Source organism: Xiphophorus maculatus, chromosome 16 (genome assembly GCF_002775205.1).
Source record: "Xiphophorus maculatus strain JP 163 A chromosome 16, X_maculatus-5.0-male, whole genome shotgun sequence".
Classification (NCBI taxonomy): domain Eukaryota; kingdom Metazoa; phylum Chordata; class Actinopteri; order Cyprinodontiformes; family Poeciliidae; genus Xiphophorus; species Xiphophorus maculatus.
In genome coordinates this window covers 1064746-1082190 of record NC_036458.1, presented here as the reverse complement: position 1 = coordinate 1082190, position 17445 = coordinate 1064746, and the positions used below count along the sequence as shown (strand labels likewise).

The following is a 17445-nucleotide window of genomic DNA, read 5'->3' as shown; positions in this document are numbered from 1 at the left end:
TGTGTCACACAAATTAATTTAATAAGAAAATAAATATCCTAACACTTAATATGGAATTTGTTGATTTTTAGCAACAATAAATTATTTAAAAAAACAAACATAATACTAAGAAACAAGTTATTTTGACAAATAGCAGAGCAGGAACCAAAATCCCTCAAAAATAATACAAGGATATATTTAAATCACTCAGATTATGTCAGCTAAAAAAAAAGAACTGTCCCAGAAATTCATTTCATTTTGATCAGAGTGTTGTCCACGATAGAGTCCCATATCCTCAAAAAACCACGTCCTGAAAATATTCCCCAATTTCAATCCAAAATGAAAAATCCAAAACGATAAAAGCCCCAAAAGAGATGAGAAAAAACCAAAAACCCGCAAAAAGAAAAATAAGTTCCAGATCTCAGCTGGAGCGTCTTCCTTCCTCCTCTCGCACCGGGCGCCGTTTCCTGGGCGCCGTTTCCTGGGCGCCAGGCTGCGGTCCAGTTTAAAAACGCACCATGTGGCGCTGGGGCGAAATCTGACCGCTGTTTATGTCTCATTTTTTTTCATTTTTTACTTGTCTCAAACATTCATGAAGTCTCAAACAATCTCTCACTGCACAGATATGGCGCCCCTTTTTATTTGGTTATCACAACCACACCTAAAACCAGCATGATGCTGCCAGAAACCACCTTTACACTGGAAACTCTGGGAAATTCAACAATCAAATGACTGAATCTGTCCTAAAAATACATATTACTTTCTGATTTATTTAGTCAAAAGAAAACAAACAGAGGTTATGTTGCAATTTATTTGCATTAAAATATATTTATTTTTTTGTAAGCAAAAGGTTTCAAATTCATCCTCAAACTGCAGACACTTGTGTGCAAAGAGGGAGGGAGGATGATTTTTCCACTTTTCATAATAGATATTAAAAATATTGGAATATCTTCTGCTGTCAATATCCTTTTTACTCTGGTTTTATAAAAAAAGATTTGTATAATTTCATAATTTTTCACAATATATCCATTTATTATTAAGATGATAATATTCATTTAAGAGAATATCTCCTAGTTTCTTCTATTTCTGATCTTTTAAAACCACTGCGGTAGTCAAATATAGCAAAAAATAAGTTCTTTGTTAAATTAATCGCTATTGAATAATTTTTAAATAAATATTAGCAAATAATAAATATAATGTATAAAATATAATCCGTTCCCTCAAAGATTTTATTTTGAAGGAGCGCGCGTCTCTTCCGGTGTGTCGGACATAAAACCGCTGATTGACTCTGTTGGAATATGGTGTCCATGATGACAACTTAAAATCCCAACTGCAGTCAGAGGCGATAGTAGCTGCTGGAACCTGTTCGGTGAGAATGAAAGCGGGTTCGGCTCGGTTCGGGAGCCGCCTGGCGGGGTAGCGTCCTCCCGGCCGCCTGGCTAGCATGAACTGGGGCGGCCGCCGCTTTTGTTTACATCCAGTCCAGATGATGGTGATGATGGGCCCGGAGAGGCGTGTTGGCTAACCCCGCTACTCGACCTGCTTCCAGGGAAGGCGTCATCGGGAACCCGCCGTGTTCGGACCGGGTCGGTCCGTCCAAACCGCCGCCGCCTGAAGGGTGAGCTGACCGACGTCACTAACCGTAACTGACCGTTTTTACGCAGCTGGTACCGGGAAAGCTACTAACCAGGCCTCCCTGTTAAAAACATTGCTGACTTTTTAAACATCATTAACCTGAAAACATGTAGTCTTTATTTAAAATAGAAAATAAAAAATAAACGTAAAACCATACAAACATTAATTATTTAAATTGAGTAGATAAAATTTAAGCTAAATTGTAAATGGTTTTATTTACTAAATCTTTCTTTTTGTCCCAAAGAAAGTCCTTTACAAAAGTCTCGTATTGTTTGTATACCTGTGATGGGATGTCAACAGGCACCATCATGGACACATAACTTAACAATGGGGCTATCACCATTTTTATTACATTCACCTTTCCACATAAGGAAAGCTTCAATTTTGCCCATTTATTAAGATTAGTTTTTATTTTCTGAAGAAGCGGTTCCATATTCAGAAGCATTATTTCCTCTAGATTCGGATGAAGTCGTACAGCCAGATATTTCATACCCGGGGGAACCATTTAAAGTTAAATTGTGTAATATCATTTGAGTGACATGCCTTTGATATGGGCATACACTCGGATTTGTTCCAGTTGATCTTGTATCCTGAAAATTTTGAATATGATTCAACACATTGTAGTAGAGCTGGAACAGAGACGGTTGGATCTGCTATAACAGCTAAGATGTCGTCGGCATACATAAGCAACTTCTGCTCTTTTCCTCCTGCATAAATTCCTTTGATTCTTGGATTGACTCTTATTGCTACTGCCAACGGTTCTACGACCAGCGTGAAAAGTAATGGGGAGAAGGCGCAGCCTGGCCTTGTCCCTCTGGAGAGATGAAAAAAATTGGATAATTGACCATTCGTCATAACTGCTGCTTTTGGTTTGGAATATAACATTTCCACCCATTTGCAGAACGTAGATCCAAATCCAAATTTCAAGTGTTGTTTTAAGAAAGCCCCATTCCACGCGGTCGAAGGCTTTTTCAGCATCTACAGAGAATGATGCAACAGAGAATGTGTTAGAGTGATTCAAATGTATTAGAGCAGTGGTTCTCAAACTTTTTTCAGTGATGTACCCCCTTAAGAATATATTTTTAGTCAAGTACCCCCTGACACGGGCAAAACATTTTTGGAATTAAAAAGAAGTACAGTGCTGTAAAATCACTGTCTGATTTATTAAAGCCAAACAACTTATATCAGTGAACCTGACAAATACATCCATATTGCAAACATTGCATGGTTAATCAAAAAAGAAAAACAGAAGACGGTGACCACCAGGAATGTATAAAACCAGTCAAACCGTTTTATTTTAAAGGATATTGAAACTAAATACTGAATATAAATTTCAGTGCATGAACACACATTTATATTTTATCGAACTTTTTACAAAATAATTTTTCCCAAGACTTATTATGAGGAGCCTACTGATTTTTTAAAGATATTTTGAAAAGCTTCACGTACCCCCTGCAGTACCTCCACGTACCCCCAGGGGTACACGTACCCCCATTTGAGAACCACTGTATTAGATGAGCAAGTCTTCTCATATTATCGACTGCAGACCTGTTCTTAATAAAGCCTACCTGATCTCCATTTATAATATCTGGAAGTACTTTTTCTAGTGTTTTTGTTAAGATTTTGCAATCTACTCCTATGAGGCTAATGGGTCTGAAGTTAGATGGATCTGAAACATCTCTGTCCTTTTTAGGAATAAGTGATATGAGAGCCTCATTGAAAGTACCAGGTAGAGAACCTGACTCAAAGGCTTCTCTATATACATCATGCAGTAATGGGGCAATGGTGTCAATATATTTCTTATAATATTCAACTGGAAAGCCATCCAGGCCCGGCGATTTCCCAGGTTTCATAGACAAGATCGTAGCTTTGATTTCTTCTAAAGTGATAGGAGAATCCAATTGTTCTCTTTTCTCGTTGGAGATGGTGGCCAGCTTCAGTGATGAGAAAAAAACATTCATTTCCTCCATGTCAGGTTTGTTAGTGGATGTGTAAAAGTTTTTATAAAACTCTTCAAAAATCCCATTTATTTCTGTGACTGCAGTGAATGTTTTACCATCTTTTTTAATTAGAGGAATGTTATTAGAGTTTAAGTTGTCTCGCTAGTAATTTCCCACTTTTTTCTCCACCTTCATAATATTTAATTGTAAGTCTAAATAAGGCATATTCAGCTTTTTTATTATATAAATCATGTAACTGATATTTAAGATTACAAAGTATTTCATATAGATCAGTGGTCCCCAAACTACGGCCCGCGGGCCAGATGCGGCCCGCCTCCACATTTGGTCCGGCCCCCTGAACAATACCAGGGTATTTTCATATATGTGCATTTTTATTTGATAAGTTGGACTTTTACAATAAAATAAATGTTAGTAATGAACTTTATTTATTATTAACTACTAGTTAGTAACTATTTTATACATGCATATAATTGACCCTAACCCTTTTTTTTATGTGGAGAACCCAGTGTTATTTGGTTATTATTTATTTCATAAATAGTGTTATTTCCTGACTTTTGTTCTCTGAAGAATCCAGAAAAGGTTATTTGATTGTGCTTTCTGAAAAACAATACATTTTTATGTTTAACACTCTTACAACCGTCACACTTTTTCTGTTACAAACTGACCCCGGCCCCCCATCAGAGAAGGGACAAGTTATGTGGCCCTCACAGGAGAAAGTTTGGGGACCCCTGATGTAGATGATTTGAGTTATTCTGTGCTATTTTTTCTCTAACAAACAAATTTCTTTTTCCAACGTTTTTTCTTTCCCATTATTTTCTTTCTTAATTTTTGATGCATATGCAATGAATTTTCCCCGTATCGATGCTTTGGACGCTTCCCACACAGAGGCTATATTATCCGTGGAACCAATATTTACTTGGAGAAAAAAATTAAGATCCTCCAGAATAGAGTTACTAAATGCCTCATTGTGAAGTAACATAGTATTAAGTCTCCAACGTCCTCTCCTTTCTTTTTCCACATTGAAGTCTATAAGTAACTCCACCATACCATGGTCACTTATAATAATTGTTCCTATTTCACAGCCCATTACGGACTCCACTAGCTTATTAGATATTAAGAAAAAGTCAATTCTAGAATATATTTTATGACTGTGAGAGTAAAAAGTATATTCTCTCTCTCGTGGGTTTACCAGTCTCCATATATCAACCAGATTCCAGTCCTGTGCCAGTATTTGGATTGCGGCCCAGTCCTTAGGTGCTGGTTTCCCCCTTGGCGTGTTTTATCAATAAATCCATCCATCACCTGGTTGAAATCGCCCCCCAGAATAATCTGGCCCTCGGTGTTTCCTATTATGCTATTAACGTCATGAAAGAAGTCGGGTTCTTCCTGATTAGGAGCATAAATGTTGCAGAGGACAGTCCTAGTTCCGTTCAGCAAGGCTTCAGCACATATGAAGCGCCCTTCCTTATCATTATGTTGCTTAAGTTTAACAAAACTTATATTTTTATTAACAAGGATCATTACACGGTTTGGTTTTCTTGAAAATGAGCTGTGGCACACTTTACCCACCCAGCCTCTTTTGAACTTAGCAGCTTCTTCATCCCCAATTATATGTGATTCTTGGATGAATGCAATATCAGCACCCTTGGATTTTAGGTAAGTCAAAACTTTTTGTCTTTTAATTGGGTGCCCACATCCATTAATATTCCATGAAATTATGTTAATTTATCCCTTAGACATCTTTTGCTATTTGGTACACTTTGCTGATTTGATCTGCCACTTAACGAGGTACATACACAACAGCATAATAACTAATACTAACGACATGAACAAACTGAAGTACACTGACCTGGTGCAGAGAAAAGAAAAGAAAAGCAACACAGAACATGCTGCCGCTTCCAGTCCTTTTCTTAGCCCCTCTATTTAAACTTGGTCCGTGAGACACGTTGAAATTTGTCCTTGGGCAACACAGCCGTCCGAACCCCGAAACACACAACTGACTTAAATTTTACAAACTATTTTTGATAAATATACACCTCAGATAATAACACTTGCCTTTCACTTAGCTTGTTGCAGGAACCTTCCAGCCTCTGAATTGTCCCGGAAAGTTTTCCTTTCTCCCTTCCAGGTGAAGATGAGCGTTGCTGGGAACAGCAGCCGGTGTTTCACCTCCATTTCCCGGAGACATTTCTTTACGGTGTTGAAAGCTCTCCTTTTCTCCACCAGCAGGTCCTCAAAGAAAGATCATTTGCAGCCTTCCCACTCCAGCCCACGTTTTTCTTTGGCCATCTGTAGCACCTTGTCCCGGCCTGATGAGCGTCAGAACCGTATCAGGATGGTTCGGGGTGATTTATTAACATCTGGTTTGGGCGCCAGTGAACGGTGGGCGCCAGTGAACGGTGGGCGCCAGTGAACGGTGGGCCCGCTCCACTTCGAACTCGCTGCCCGTGAGGCCGAACCCTTGAGCAATAATCCTTTCCACATATTGACGCATGTTTCCTCTTCCTTCTTTATCTTCTTTCAGTCCCACCATTCTTACATTGTTCCTCCGACTGCGGTTCTCCAAGTCTTTGACTCGTTCCCACAGAGTCGCCAGTTTCTCCACACGTTTCTCCATTTGAGCTCTTGTGTCCTCAATGTCGGACACCCGCTGTTCAACCTCGCCCAGCCTAATTAGGATATTTTCCACGGAGTCTTTAAGCTCTTTAGTTGTTTCTTTAATCGAGACAACATCTGCTGCAACAGTTTGTAGTGTTGCGCTCATTTTCCGTATTTCTTCCATGAAGTTGGAGTCGGTATGTTTCCCTTCAGTGCAGCTTGATTCTGTTAGCGGGTTAGCGGAAGTGCTTTCAGGTCCTGCTGCTAGCTTGCTTCTCGTTGCTGCACCTTTGAAAAAGTTAGCTCTGTTGTTGCTTGACATTTCGTCAGTAAATTATCAATATCTGACTTTTTAGAAAGACTGTAGGATTTAGCTTGACAGAAGTATTTATATCCGGGTAAATTGAGGTGTATATTCCAGATAAATGTGAAAGAAAATTGTGGGTTTCCAGAGCTCTCTTAGCGTGCTGCCATCTTCCTCCGCCGTCCCACGTGACTCCCGTCACGCAGCGGCTTCTTATACACCACGCCCACTTTACCCAACCGGAACTTCCTACCTTGAAACTATTTGTATAGAAATATGTATATTTCTATACCACTACATTCATATAACGGTATATGTGATTATATGAGGTGAAATAATTCATATGTCGATTTTACTATAACAAAAACCCGGAAAGGAAGTATTAAAAAAGAGGTAATTTAATGCTAGCTTTGGACAAAAAGTTTTGGCTCTTTCCTCTTTTCTCCCCGAGTCCTTGGCGAGCGACGTTCTCCGTGGGCGACGTGCAGCGACGGCGTGCTGCTAAAACGAAACAACAACAAAGCGTGTTGACGTCACAGGTCACAGAGTTTAATCTCATACAAAGCAACGCATGAATCAATTAACAAAGCTGCAGAGGAACAGAGATATGCATTTTTCTCATAATAATAAAAACACACAAGGGGAAGACAAACAAACACGAAACAAAGACAAAAAGGCAAAAATAGCGGCCGCTGTCTCTCTCTCTCTCTGGTTTTTTTTTTAACGCGGAATCTTAAAGTAAAGAGGTGTTTCCCTATTTAATATATGCAGTCAAGGCGTTCCGTTCTTTGACCAATTAGAAACTCTGTAGGGACTCAGAAAAACTTGGAAACTCCCCTCATTATGGCAAAGGTGTCTGGTTTTTGTCTAAGTAAAAGGGCGGACCACTTCGTGTTCATCTCTGTCTGGTACGGGGAGATCCCTGGCGCCAAAAAGTCTCTTCCCCCCCCATCGGAATGTACATTTTATTGCTCTGTCTGCCAGCGGGGGAGGAAAAGGGCCCTGCTTCGGCCTGCTTACCGCATCTCAGACGAAACCTGTTCCAAATAAGAGTATTGAATCTAACTGTTACGCATGTCGTAGATTAACTGTATTAAGCACTAAAATTAATCCTTTTTCTTAACAGAAGTTTCTCAGAAAATTAGACTAATATCGTAATTACATTTTTTTAAATACAAAAATATTATGATGTGGAAGAGGAAGATTTAACAGCTGTCCAGTCATTAACAGTCATCCACAAGAAAGGCAAGTCACGATTAGGCCTGTTGCAATAAGCAATAGAATAATTAATCACATGATCAATTAAAACGAACTCAATAATTTCCATTTGCATAATTTACTGTTTTTCTCTTTCTACCAAAAACTGTATAATAAAAGTCGCTGAGTTTTACTGCAGCGGCTCCATTTCCCTCCTGGGCCGCCGATCATAACCCTCAACTTAGAAGCTGCATCAGATGAGTTTGAAGAAAGTGCTTCTGCTAGCATGAGCTTGTTCTGAATGAAAATCAGCGCTTTCTTCTTTGATTTCCAATTTTGACTTCCAATGATTCACTTCCTGCTGAAGAGCCCCCTGGCGGTTGAAGAAAAATCCACAGAAAAGCTGCGCTGGGCTACAAGCCGCCTGGTTCAAAATGTGGGGAAAAAGTAGAGAAAAATACGGTACTTGGAAATGATCTCAAAATAACAATATTATCGTTGATTGAAATAACTTCTGAGACAGTTAATTGTCCAGAAAAATTTGCTATTGTGACAGGCGCAGTCACAAGAGGTTGTTGCTAAAGAAGCTGGTTGTTAGGAGAAAGTTGAGTGGAAGAAAAAACATGCAATATTGCTTCTGTTGAAATAAAAAAAAAGTGATATCATGACAAGGAAGTTGCGTGCAATGCATTGAAGGTTTCACCATCATCTAGCACCTTGTGCATGCTAAGAGGAAGAATGGAGGTGCAGATCCAGTGACCATTAGAACCACCGTACCGAATAAAACAGCAGAAATCTTTAAATTGGGAAGATGGGCCCACATGACGAGCTACTCAGTAAAAGCAGCAACAACTTAATGTGCCAGAGAATGACCAGGAGAAACCTTCCTGGGAGAGAAATACTCCGCCTACGATGTGGCTTATGGCAACGAGAGGGCTGGACGGAAAGACAGACTGAAGCATTGATCATGGCAGCACAGGAAGAGGCATTCGGCACAAGAGCTGCAGAGGTCAAGGATCAGCCAGACAGGACCCAACATGGAGAAAGTTGAGCAGTTAGCTGCTGGGTGTAAGAGACCTGAAGGAACGTCATAACCAGGCGGCGCGGCACAAAGGGCTGTCTGGTTGGGGAGCCTCCTTGAGACTGACTGATCCAACTCTCAATATTATCAGGTTGGTGTCGCAGACAAACGGTGTGATGTGAACACCAGCTGGTTCCTGTACGTCCACATTGAGTCCGCCTCACTTCGCGGCGTGACGTACGCCTGGGTGTGTGGGGGCCTTCATCCTTTCTCTAAGGCGGAGTCCAGCTACCCAACAGAGGATGAGCACTTCGGCCTTTTGTATCCAGGATTTTGTTTTTCGGCTGTGATCTCATGGCCATAGATAAGATTCTGAACTTAGTTTGTGTGGCTTGGCGCATTAGACGCATTGAAGGAGAAATCTCCCTAAAATCAATATGGCAACACAACTTGTTGCATCTGAGTGAACTGCAGAACTTGTGGAAGAATTTCATTTGGAAAGATGAGACCGATGTAGAAATGTTTTCCAGTATTTTCACTCTGTCCTCATCCTTCATGTCTGTTTACGGTGTCACTAAATAGAGTATCCAGTAAAACCAACTGTTGACCCCTTTAATGGTGTCCTCTTGTTTTGCAGTGATGGACGTGTCTTCTCAGGACCCACCTCTCATGGCCATGGACCTATCGAAGAGCTACACTCCGCTGACTCGCAGCCGCACCGAAGCCTCAGACCTAGCTAAAAAGCCTGAGTGGTACCACAGACGGCCGGCGAACTGCAGCACAGATGGTACCTCAGCATACAGATCCTCGTCCTCCTACAGTCCGCTCTCCCAGCAGGGGGTCCCTGTCCGCTGCAGAGACATGGAGCAGGGGCCAGAGTCTCTAGGCAGCTACATAAGCTCAACTGTGGCTCCGGGTCTGGATCTTTTTCACAGCAGAACGCATGGTAACCTGTGGCACGGTGGTTACTACGGAACCGACCAAAGCGGGGATCCAGTTCCCGAAAGCAGCGGCGCAGAAGAGAGTGACAGCGGCTCTGACGTTATCTTCCTGGTTTCTTCCGCGAAGGAGCCTCTGTTGTGTGGCTCTTTCATCCAGGACAGCGTGAGGCACATCGTGGAGCCCGTTTCCCCTGCCATGTCCTCGTTGGATGAAGGAAGAGGTTGCTATCTCCTACCTCAGCCCATGAGCTCACCGAGTGCCGACAGCTCATACTCGGAGGACTCGTCGGACAGCTCGGTAGACATTCCAGTGCACCATGCCAGACCCGTAGTCCTCCTTTCAGACCTCAACACCGTTTACGGACACCCTGGTGAATCGGTCGCGGATGCTTCAAGTGACGACAGCGACGTCATTGAAGTTTCTGTCACGAACCGTAAGAAGGAAAGGCAATGCTACAAGAAAAGTCCGCCTAAAATAAAGAGAGAGGGGGAAAAGGCGTCTTCTAGAGAGGTGCGGCGCAGTTCCAGAGTCAGAAAATCTGAGTCAGAAATGCCTCGGTTAACCTGCTCCGTGTCACGGCACAGCTTGAGAAGACGCGTCAAAAACGACGCAGTGGGTATTTATAACGAAAGCAGTGACTCTGAGGACTTGATCGAGTACGCTCTGAAGTTTTCCAGCTCCGAAGAATCCGTCTCGCAGCCGAACCTTCCACAGAAAGCGAGCAGCCATTCAGAGGAATCCAACGGGAACGCCCAAACTGACAGGAAGTCTCCTCCGAAGGAAGCTCAATTCACAAAACTAATAAATTACAAACAAAAAAAGACTCTCAGTCTTCCTAAAATTAAAAACGTTCAAAAAGCAAAGCAGAAGCCGATCTGCAGCATCCCCCCAGCGGAGCAACAGACGGTTTCTGACAGTCAGACCCCAGCTGGGAAAAAACGGGTTGCGAGGCGAAAAAGGAAAAGGCGTCCACAGACCGGACCTTCTGCGCTGTTTTCTCCCAGAGAACCTGAAATTCTGCTCAAATATGCAAAATCTAAGGATAAAAAGGACAGAAAACCTGCCAGCTTCTGCCCGTTTGTCCACATGGAGCAGCAGCTGTGCAGGGTGGTCAACTACCAGGACGACGAAGGGACGATTCCCAGCAACAAAGGATGGAAGACCGTCTCCAAATCTGTGTCTGGGTTTGTCCCCTGCACGTCCTGCTTCCAGCTGGGTCGGTCCAGCTCAGACGGCGGCGGTCCGGACCAGCTGCTCTGCTGCCTGTGTGGATGGACGGCCAACACCATGGGCCTTGGCGACCTCCACGGCCCCTACTGCCCCGCCGGCGCTTCTCTAGACGGTCAGACGCGCAGAACTGATCAGAGCGACGACCTGCAGAAACTCTCCAACGGCCATTTGCCGAACTCCTCTGAGGACGACTGCACTCCTGATAAAACTTTGCTCAAAAGCGAGAAAGTCTCTCCCACTAAGGTGCCTCTTTATCTAAGCGAGTGCTGGATACACGAGGACTGCGGTATCTGGTCTGCCGGCGTCTTTCTAGTCCGGGGAAAGCTGTACGGCCTGGAGGAGGCCGCCCAGATCGCACAGGAAACGGTGAGTGACTTCCTGTTTGGTTATCGGTTGTAGCTTTAGCTTTGGATGGACTCCACACAGAGCAGCAGTGCTGCTGTGAGGCTGAAACTGCTGGTGGAGCAGCAGAAACCTCCCAGTGATGGAGGGAAATTCTGCAGACTGACAGTCAGGGAAACGGGTCGGTGTGGAAGTGGAACCAATATGGTGGTAAGAAACTGGGGCTGCACAGGAACAGGAAGTGATGTCATTGAGACATTATTGGTGAATATTGTGGGGAAGTGATTGATTATGGTTAACTTATATTTTCCTCACTCTTTGTTTTCCATCATTACTCTGTGGATCCATCTAAACGTCTCTGGATTCCTGCAACTTGTTCAGGTTTTATGTTGCATCTTTGATCTGATTGGTTGTAGATCTGCTCCACCTGTCATCAGCCTGGTGCCATTATGGGATGTTTCCAGAAGGGCTGCCTGAGGAATTATCACTACCCATGTGCCATTCAGTCAGGTAAACCGTGTTTAAAGGTTTGATTTATTGATTATTGAATCAAACCTTTATTGATTGGTTGTGGTGAACAGTTCTGTTCAGCTTTCCTCCATCTTGATTCTCTCTCAGGCGCCGTCCTCAACGAAGAAAACTTCTCCATGAGATGTCCAGAGCACAAGGTGAGCATCCGTACAGCCAACATCCGTCCGTCCGTCCGTCCATCCATCCGTACATCCAACATCCAACATCCATCCATCCATCCAGTTTGGATGGATGATGAAGTCTGATCCTGATGGTCACTTTAATGTATTTTGTCTTTGACTTTAATTTGTATTTGTTAATATGAAGGTTATTTATGTGTGTTAGCGTTGTACTGACTGCAGCTGGTCCGGTTCTTAGAACCGCCTGTAACCGGGTCCATTTAAAGGTTCTGCTTCATACAGGTCGGTGCTGGCAGAGGAAATTCCTCTGTTGTGTAAAAAGTGCCAGTAACTGACTGCGCACACGGCTTTTAGTGAATACAGTAAATGAACTGATGACTTTCATCTGGTTCTGCTTTGAAAAATGTCATAAAGTTAATTTCTGATATTTCTCTTCTTTTTTGAAACCAACCAGAATAAAACGTTCCCACCTGCAGCCAGACAAGACAAGAGATGACAGTGAAGACGTGCGGCGGCCATGGAGGTTTGGAGGTTTGTCCTCTTTCTGTTTTTATCTGTTCCACTGATAACACACAGAAGTTTCTTTATTTAGTTTTCCTCAAAATCAGGCTGCTGACGGTTCAGCTTCTTAAAGTTCATGATGCTCATGATGCCCCTGCAGTTCCTCATGTTAACACAAGGGGGCAGCATCAGCTCATTGCTCAGAACTGAGACGATGTTCTGCTGAGAAAACCTGAAGAACTGCAGGTTCTTCTCCTTCCTGACATGGAGGTCAGGTTTTATGTAATCTGTAATGTAATCCTAACTTCTGTGGTTCTGACACGCTGGTCGTCATGGAGACCAAATCAACTCACGTCGTTCATCACAACAAATGACATCTGAAGAGTCCAGTTCAGGGTTCATGAAGTTATCTTCAGTAATATTCAGTCACCTGTTATTTTCTGACCAATCACTGCAACTCACCTGAATTTCAACCAATCCCATTAGTTAGGCTTCTTCTGACTGAACTTCCTGTTTCGTCTCTTCAAAGTAAACCTGCAAGATGGAAACATGTGATGCTAAACTGTAATATTAGCCTTTTTAGTTTATTCTTGGGAAAAAAAACATTTTTAAATGTTCCTGTAGGATTTTGCTTCTCCAGTATAAAGTTCCTGTTAACTTCAATGACCATATATGGAATTTGACCACATATTTGCACTTTGACCTCTCCTTAGGACAGGATTTTCTTTGGTCTTTAAATTCTAACTGTTAAGATGTTGTCCTTTGTGTTGTGTGCTGCAATTTAAACTTTTTTATAAGACTGTGTTATGGCAAAAAATGATTTTATTCTCCAACAATCCAATGAAACATGAGAACATCCTGAAGGAAGTGAACCAGGTGACCAAACTTTGTTTTGTTTTTGGAAATGACCACCGGTTCAGTCTGAGACCTTCTGATGTTTCTGCTTCCTGCTTTAGATTTTTAGTAAAATTTCCATGTTTTATTTTTTATTTTACTTTTTTAAGTCTTCTGATCTAGCTCTGACTTTGAAACGTTTTCTGAGTTTTGTTCTTTAAGAAGTAACGGCGTCGTCTGCTGTTTTACTGTAAATAAAACGTCTAACAGGTTTTCCATCCATTACTGTAATGGCCTAGTTCATACACCAGATGTTGTTAATCATCCTGGCGCTCCTCTGACTCGCCTGTTATTGTGTCTCCTGTCCCAGAATGCTCCACTGATCTCCTCAGGGCACGGCGGCGGCCATGACGGCGGCTTCACCTCAAAAGCGTTCTGAGGAACCGGAGTAGCGGCGGCGTTTCGGGCCAGGCGAACCCGCTTCGCCTGTTATGACTGAATCAGGGTCCACTTTATTTATTTCTGGACATTTTGACCTTTGCTCAGTTCTTTTGTTCGGTTCCTTTTTGCTCACCGTTTCTCTCCGGGATGAACCGGCAGCGTTTGGACATCCTGACTTCAACTAGCTGCTAAAAACAAGTTTATTATTTGAACATAGGTATTATATCAGAGTTTTATTGATCTCTTGGATAACAGGCCACTTTTCTACAAGTTTTTGTACGACTTTTTTAATCCTTCCTGTTGTTTTTTGTCGTGTTTGTTTTCTCCTTGATGCATGCACAGCTCATATTTGCTACAATGCACTTTATTACAGTTTTCTATCAGTTATTTAAATCTGTTCTTTTAAATCTGACATAAAGCTGCACTACGCTACAGTTGAACTGTAAAACTAAATAGTTAATGTCTAAACCTGGAATATAACTTCAGGCCTTTTGGCTTTCATTCTTAATGATGATTTTTATTTTTATTTTATTGGATGGATCTAAACGGCTCTTAACGTGTTTATTGGTTGGTTGCTGTGTGAACTTGCGGATCCCGTTGGGACATGGAGGATTGTGTTTCTTTTGTCCTGATCAGTTCATGTGGCATAAATTAAGACTGGAAGTCTTTCTTACCATCGTACTTCCTGCTTCGAGGTTTTCTTAAGGTTTTTCCTTGTATGTTTGCATCTCGTTGTGAGATATCTGAAGTTTTATATCTTTTTCTTTAGGATAGAAATGAACCACAAACTTTTGTGCAAAATACAAAACAAACGTCGACTTTCCATCAAACTTTCCGTAAGAATGAAGAAAAAAAATACAATTTACTGTTAGACTATTTATTTTCACGCATTACTGAAGTCAGTTTTGATTGTCTTTTTGTGTTGTCTCTTTATTAAAGGGCCGTTTCCGTCTCAACCTGCACAATCAGACATAAAGCATAAACAATAAACTGAGTTTCAGTTTTTTGCACCAAAGAGTTGATAATAACAAACACTGAGGCTCTTTATATGTAGATATTTGAAATGTTAAATTGACATTTGTGACTCTACAAAGTAGATCGTGGTGTATTTGCTTATTGCGAGGAACCCAAAAGAAAACAAAAGTCCTTCATGTCCCTCAGGGGCCTCCGTACGAACGGGAGTCGATTCAAACCAGATGAAGGGATTTTATAGAATCTGTTTAAACAGAAAAAGTTCTTGATTTAAAGGTGAAGTCGTTCCGGTTGGTGCATTTCGATTGTCTTCATGATTTTAACTCCCTTTTTTTTTTACTAAACAGAACAATTTTAGTCACTGATTATATGTTTTCATAATAATTTAGATTCATTTTGCAGGGTTGGAAATGAACAGTTTGTGTTTGTTACATTGGAAATTGGACAGAGGTTCTACTGATGCAGCTTTGCCTCATGAGGCTCCACTGCCAGGGAGTAAGATACTGACTGTTGATCACTATTCTATAGAACCCCAGTTCAGATAAAACCCAGATAATCCATTTAAATCCAGACTGATCATTTTTGCCTCTTAAAAAGTTAAAACTTGATTATAATCTACCTTCACATTCTGAAACATTCAACTTCCTAAGTGTTTATTTTGATATTTAAGAGTTGATGACAGTTTTTAGGGTTACTAAAATATCTGAACTGCCTCCCTGGAAACCAGTTGCTGTTGTTGCTAAGCAGCAGCAGGCCAGTAATTAACGTCCTGTTGTTTTTTGGACCCGTCGTCTCCCGCCTCACACTCTGCAAACAGCAGAAAATGAAAGTGAAAGCAGCTGGAAGCTGAAAGCAGCTGCTGTGATTTGACTGGACCGTCTGTTGGACCCAGAGTTGATCCATGGCTGTTTCAGGTTAGATTGGTTTAAATAAATCGATGTTTAACATAAACGTCTTTAGTTGGATTCATGTCGGCACTTTCCGTTATCTGAGAATAAAGATGAACGTTATTTAATGAAAATAAATAAGAGAATCAGTTTCTTTGTCATAAAATGTTAAGATGTATGAATGATGATTATTTTCACTTTCTGTAACGTTTGTTTCGGTCTGTTTCTCTTGCTAGCGCTAGCATGTTTAATTTCTTTGTATTTACCCAGAATGCCCTGCGCTGTAGTCCACTTCCTGCTTTTGGAGCGGCCTCCGGTCCGCTTGCCGTTCAAATCGAACCAGAGTTCAGTTCAACTGAACCCAGACGAGGTCTGGACCAGAGTTGGCTTCATTTGGTCAGATTAGTGGAGCGTTAGCGCCACCTGGTGGTGGGAGGTCTGGACCAAATGTCAGCCAGAAACCGGACAACCAGTCAGGAAAATGTTAAAACTAGAATTTGTCCTGGAAGTTTTTATTTCTTTATCATTTCTGAAATAAATCAACATGTCTAATCCTGGCTGTGATTGGTTGTTGCAAAACAAAATAAGACAGAAAAAACATTAATAATATTATTATAGCAATAATAATAATAATGTTTTGACATTTTCAATTAATATGTTGTAATGCCACAATAATGTAAGTTCAAACTTTAATTTAGTGATGAACACTTAACACTGGAACTGAAAAATATTTTAAATATCCAAAATCAAAACAGCACTAAAAAATGAAATAAACTGAAACTACAAATAAATATCTATTATTGGTCTCTAAACCAAATTATCCTTAAAACACTTTAATCATCATAATAGAAATTGACCTTATTTTAATTTAACTTGATCAATAATTTGATGAAACTGCCTGATGTGGGGCGTGCAGCGGTGGCGTAGGGGACAGAGCGACCCACGTTTGGAGGCCTCGACGCAGGTTGAGCGGGATGTTGCTGCTGAACGTGCAGGTTGCTGCTGAACGTGCAGGTTGCTGCTGAATGTGCTGGTTGCTGCTGAACGTGCAGGTTGCTGCTGGTTGCTGCTGAACGTGCAGGTTGCTGCTGAACGTGCTGGTTGCTGCTGAACATGCAGGTTGCTGCTGAACGTGCAGGTTGCTGCTGAACGTGCAGGTTGCTGCTGAACGTGCAGGTTGCTGCTGAACGTGCAGGTTGCTGCTGAATGTGCAGGTTGCTGCTGAACGTGCAGGTTGCTGCTGAATGTGCAGGTTGCTGCTGGTTGCTGCTGAACGTGCAGGTTGCTGCTGAATGTGCAGGTTGCTGCTGAATGTGCAGGTTGCTGCTGAACGTGCAGGTTGCTGCTGAATGTGCAGGTTGCTGCTGAATGTGCAGGTTGCTGCTGAACGTGCAGGTTGCTGCTGAATGTGCTGGTTGCTGCTGAATGTGCTGGTTGCTGCTGGTTGCTGCTGAACGTGCAGGTTGCTGCTGAATGTGCTGGTTGCTGCTGAACGTGCAGGTTGCTGCTGGTTGCTGCTGAACGTGCAGGTTGCTGCTGAACGTGCTGGTTGCTGCTGAACATGCAGGTTGCTGCTGAACGTGCTGGTTGCTGCTGAATGTGCAGGTTGCTGCTGGTTGCTGCTGAACGTGCAGGTTGCTGCTGGTTGCTGCTGAACGTGCAGGTTGCTGCTGGTTGCTGCTGAACGTGCAGGTTGCTGCTGGTTGCTGCTGAACGTGCAGGTTGCTGCTGGTTGCTGCTGAATGTGCAGGTTGCGCCACCTGCTGGGAGTTTGACGTAATTCAGCCTCCGGTCAGGTGATGCAGCTGCTCATTTAAAGTCCGGTTCTTCTGAAGCTTTTTAATGTGACCAACGTAACGATCGATTCCTTCCCGTCTGTTTTTGATTCACTCGTTCACTTCCTGACCTGGAAGTGAACGAGTGAATCCATTCATGTTTATATTTGCTTGAA

The 17445-nt window shown here is 42.2% G+C and overlaps 1 protein-coding gene across 1 annotated transcript; it reads left to right on the top strand.

The window, feature by feature from the left end:
• Window positions 1-1233: 1233 nt before the first annotated feature.
• Window positions 1234-14603, top strand: LOC111611716 (transcription factor 20-like). The gene is made up of 6 exons (XM_023349565.1): window positions 1234-1597; window positions 9333-11233; window positions 11626-11719; window positions 11828-11877; window positions 12314-12390; window positions 13565-14603. Exons 2-5 carry the CDS (start codon window positions 9335-9337, stop codon window positions 12353-12355), a joined length of 2085 nt encoding a protein of 694 aa, XP_023205333.1. The 5' UTR covers window positions 1234-1597; window positions 9333-9334; the 3' UTR covers window positions 12356-12390; window positions 13565-14603.
• Window positions 14604-17445: the final 2842 nt, after the last annotated feature.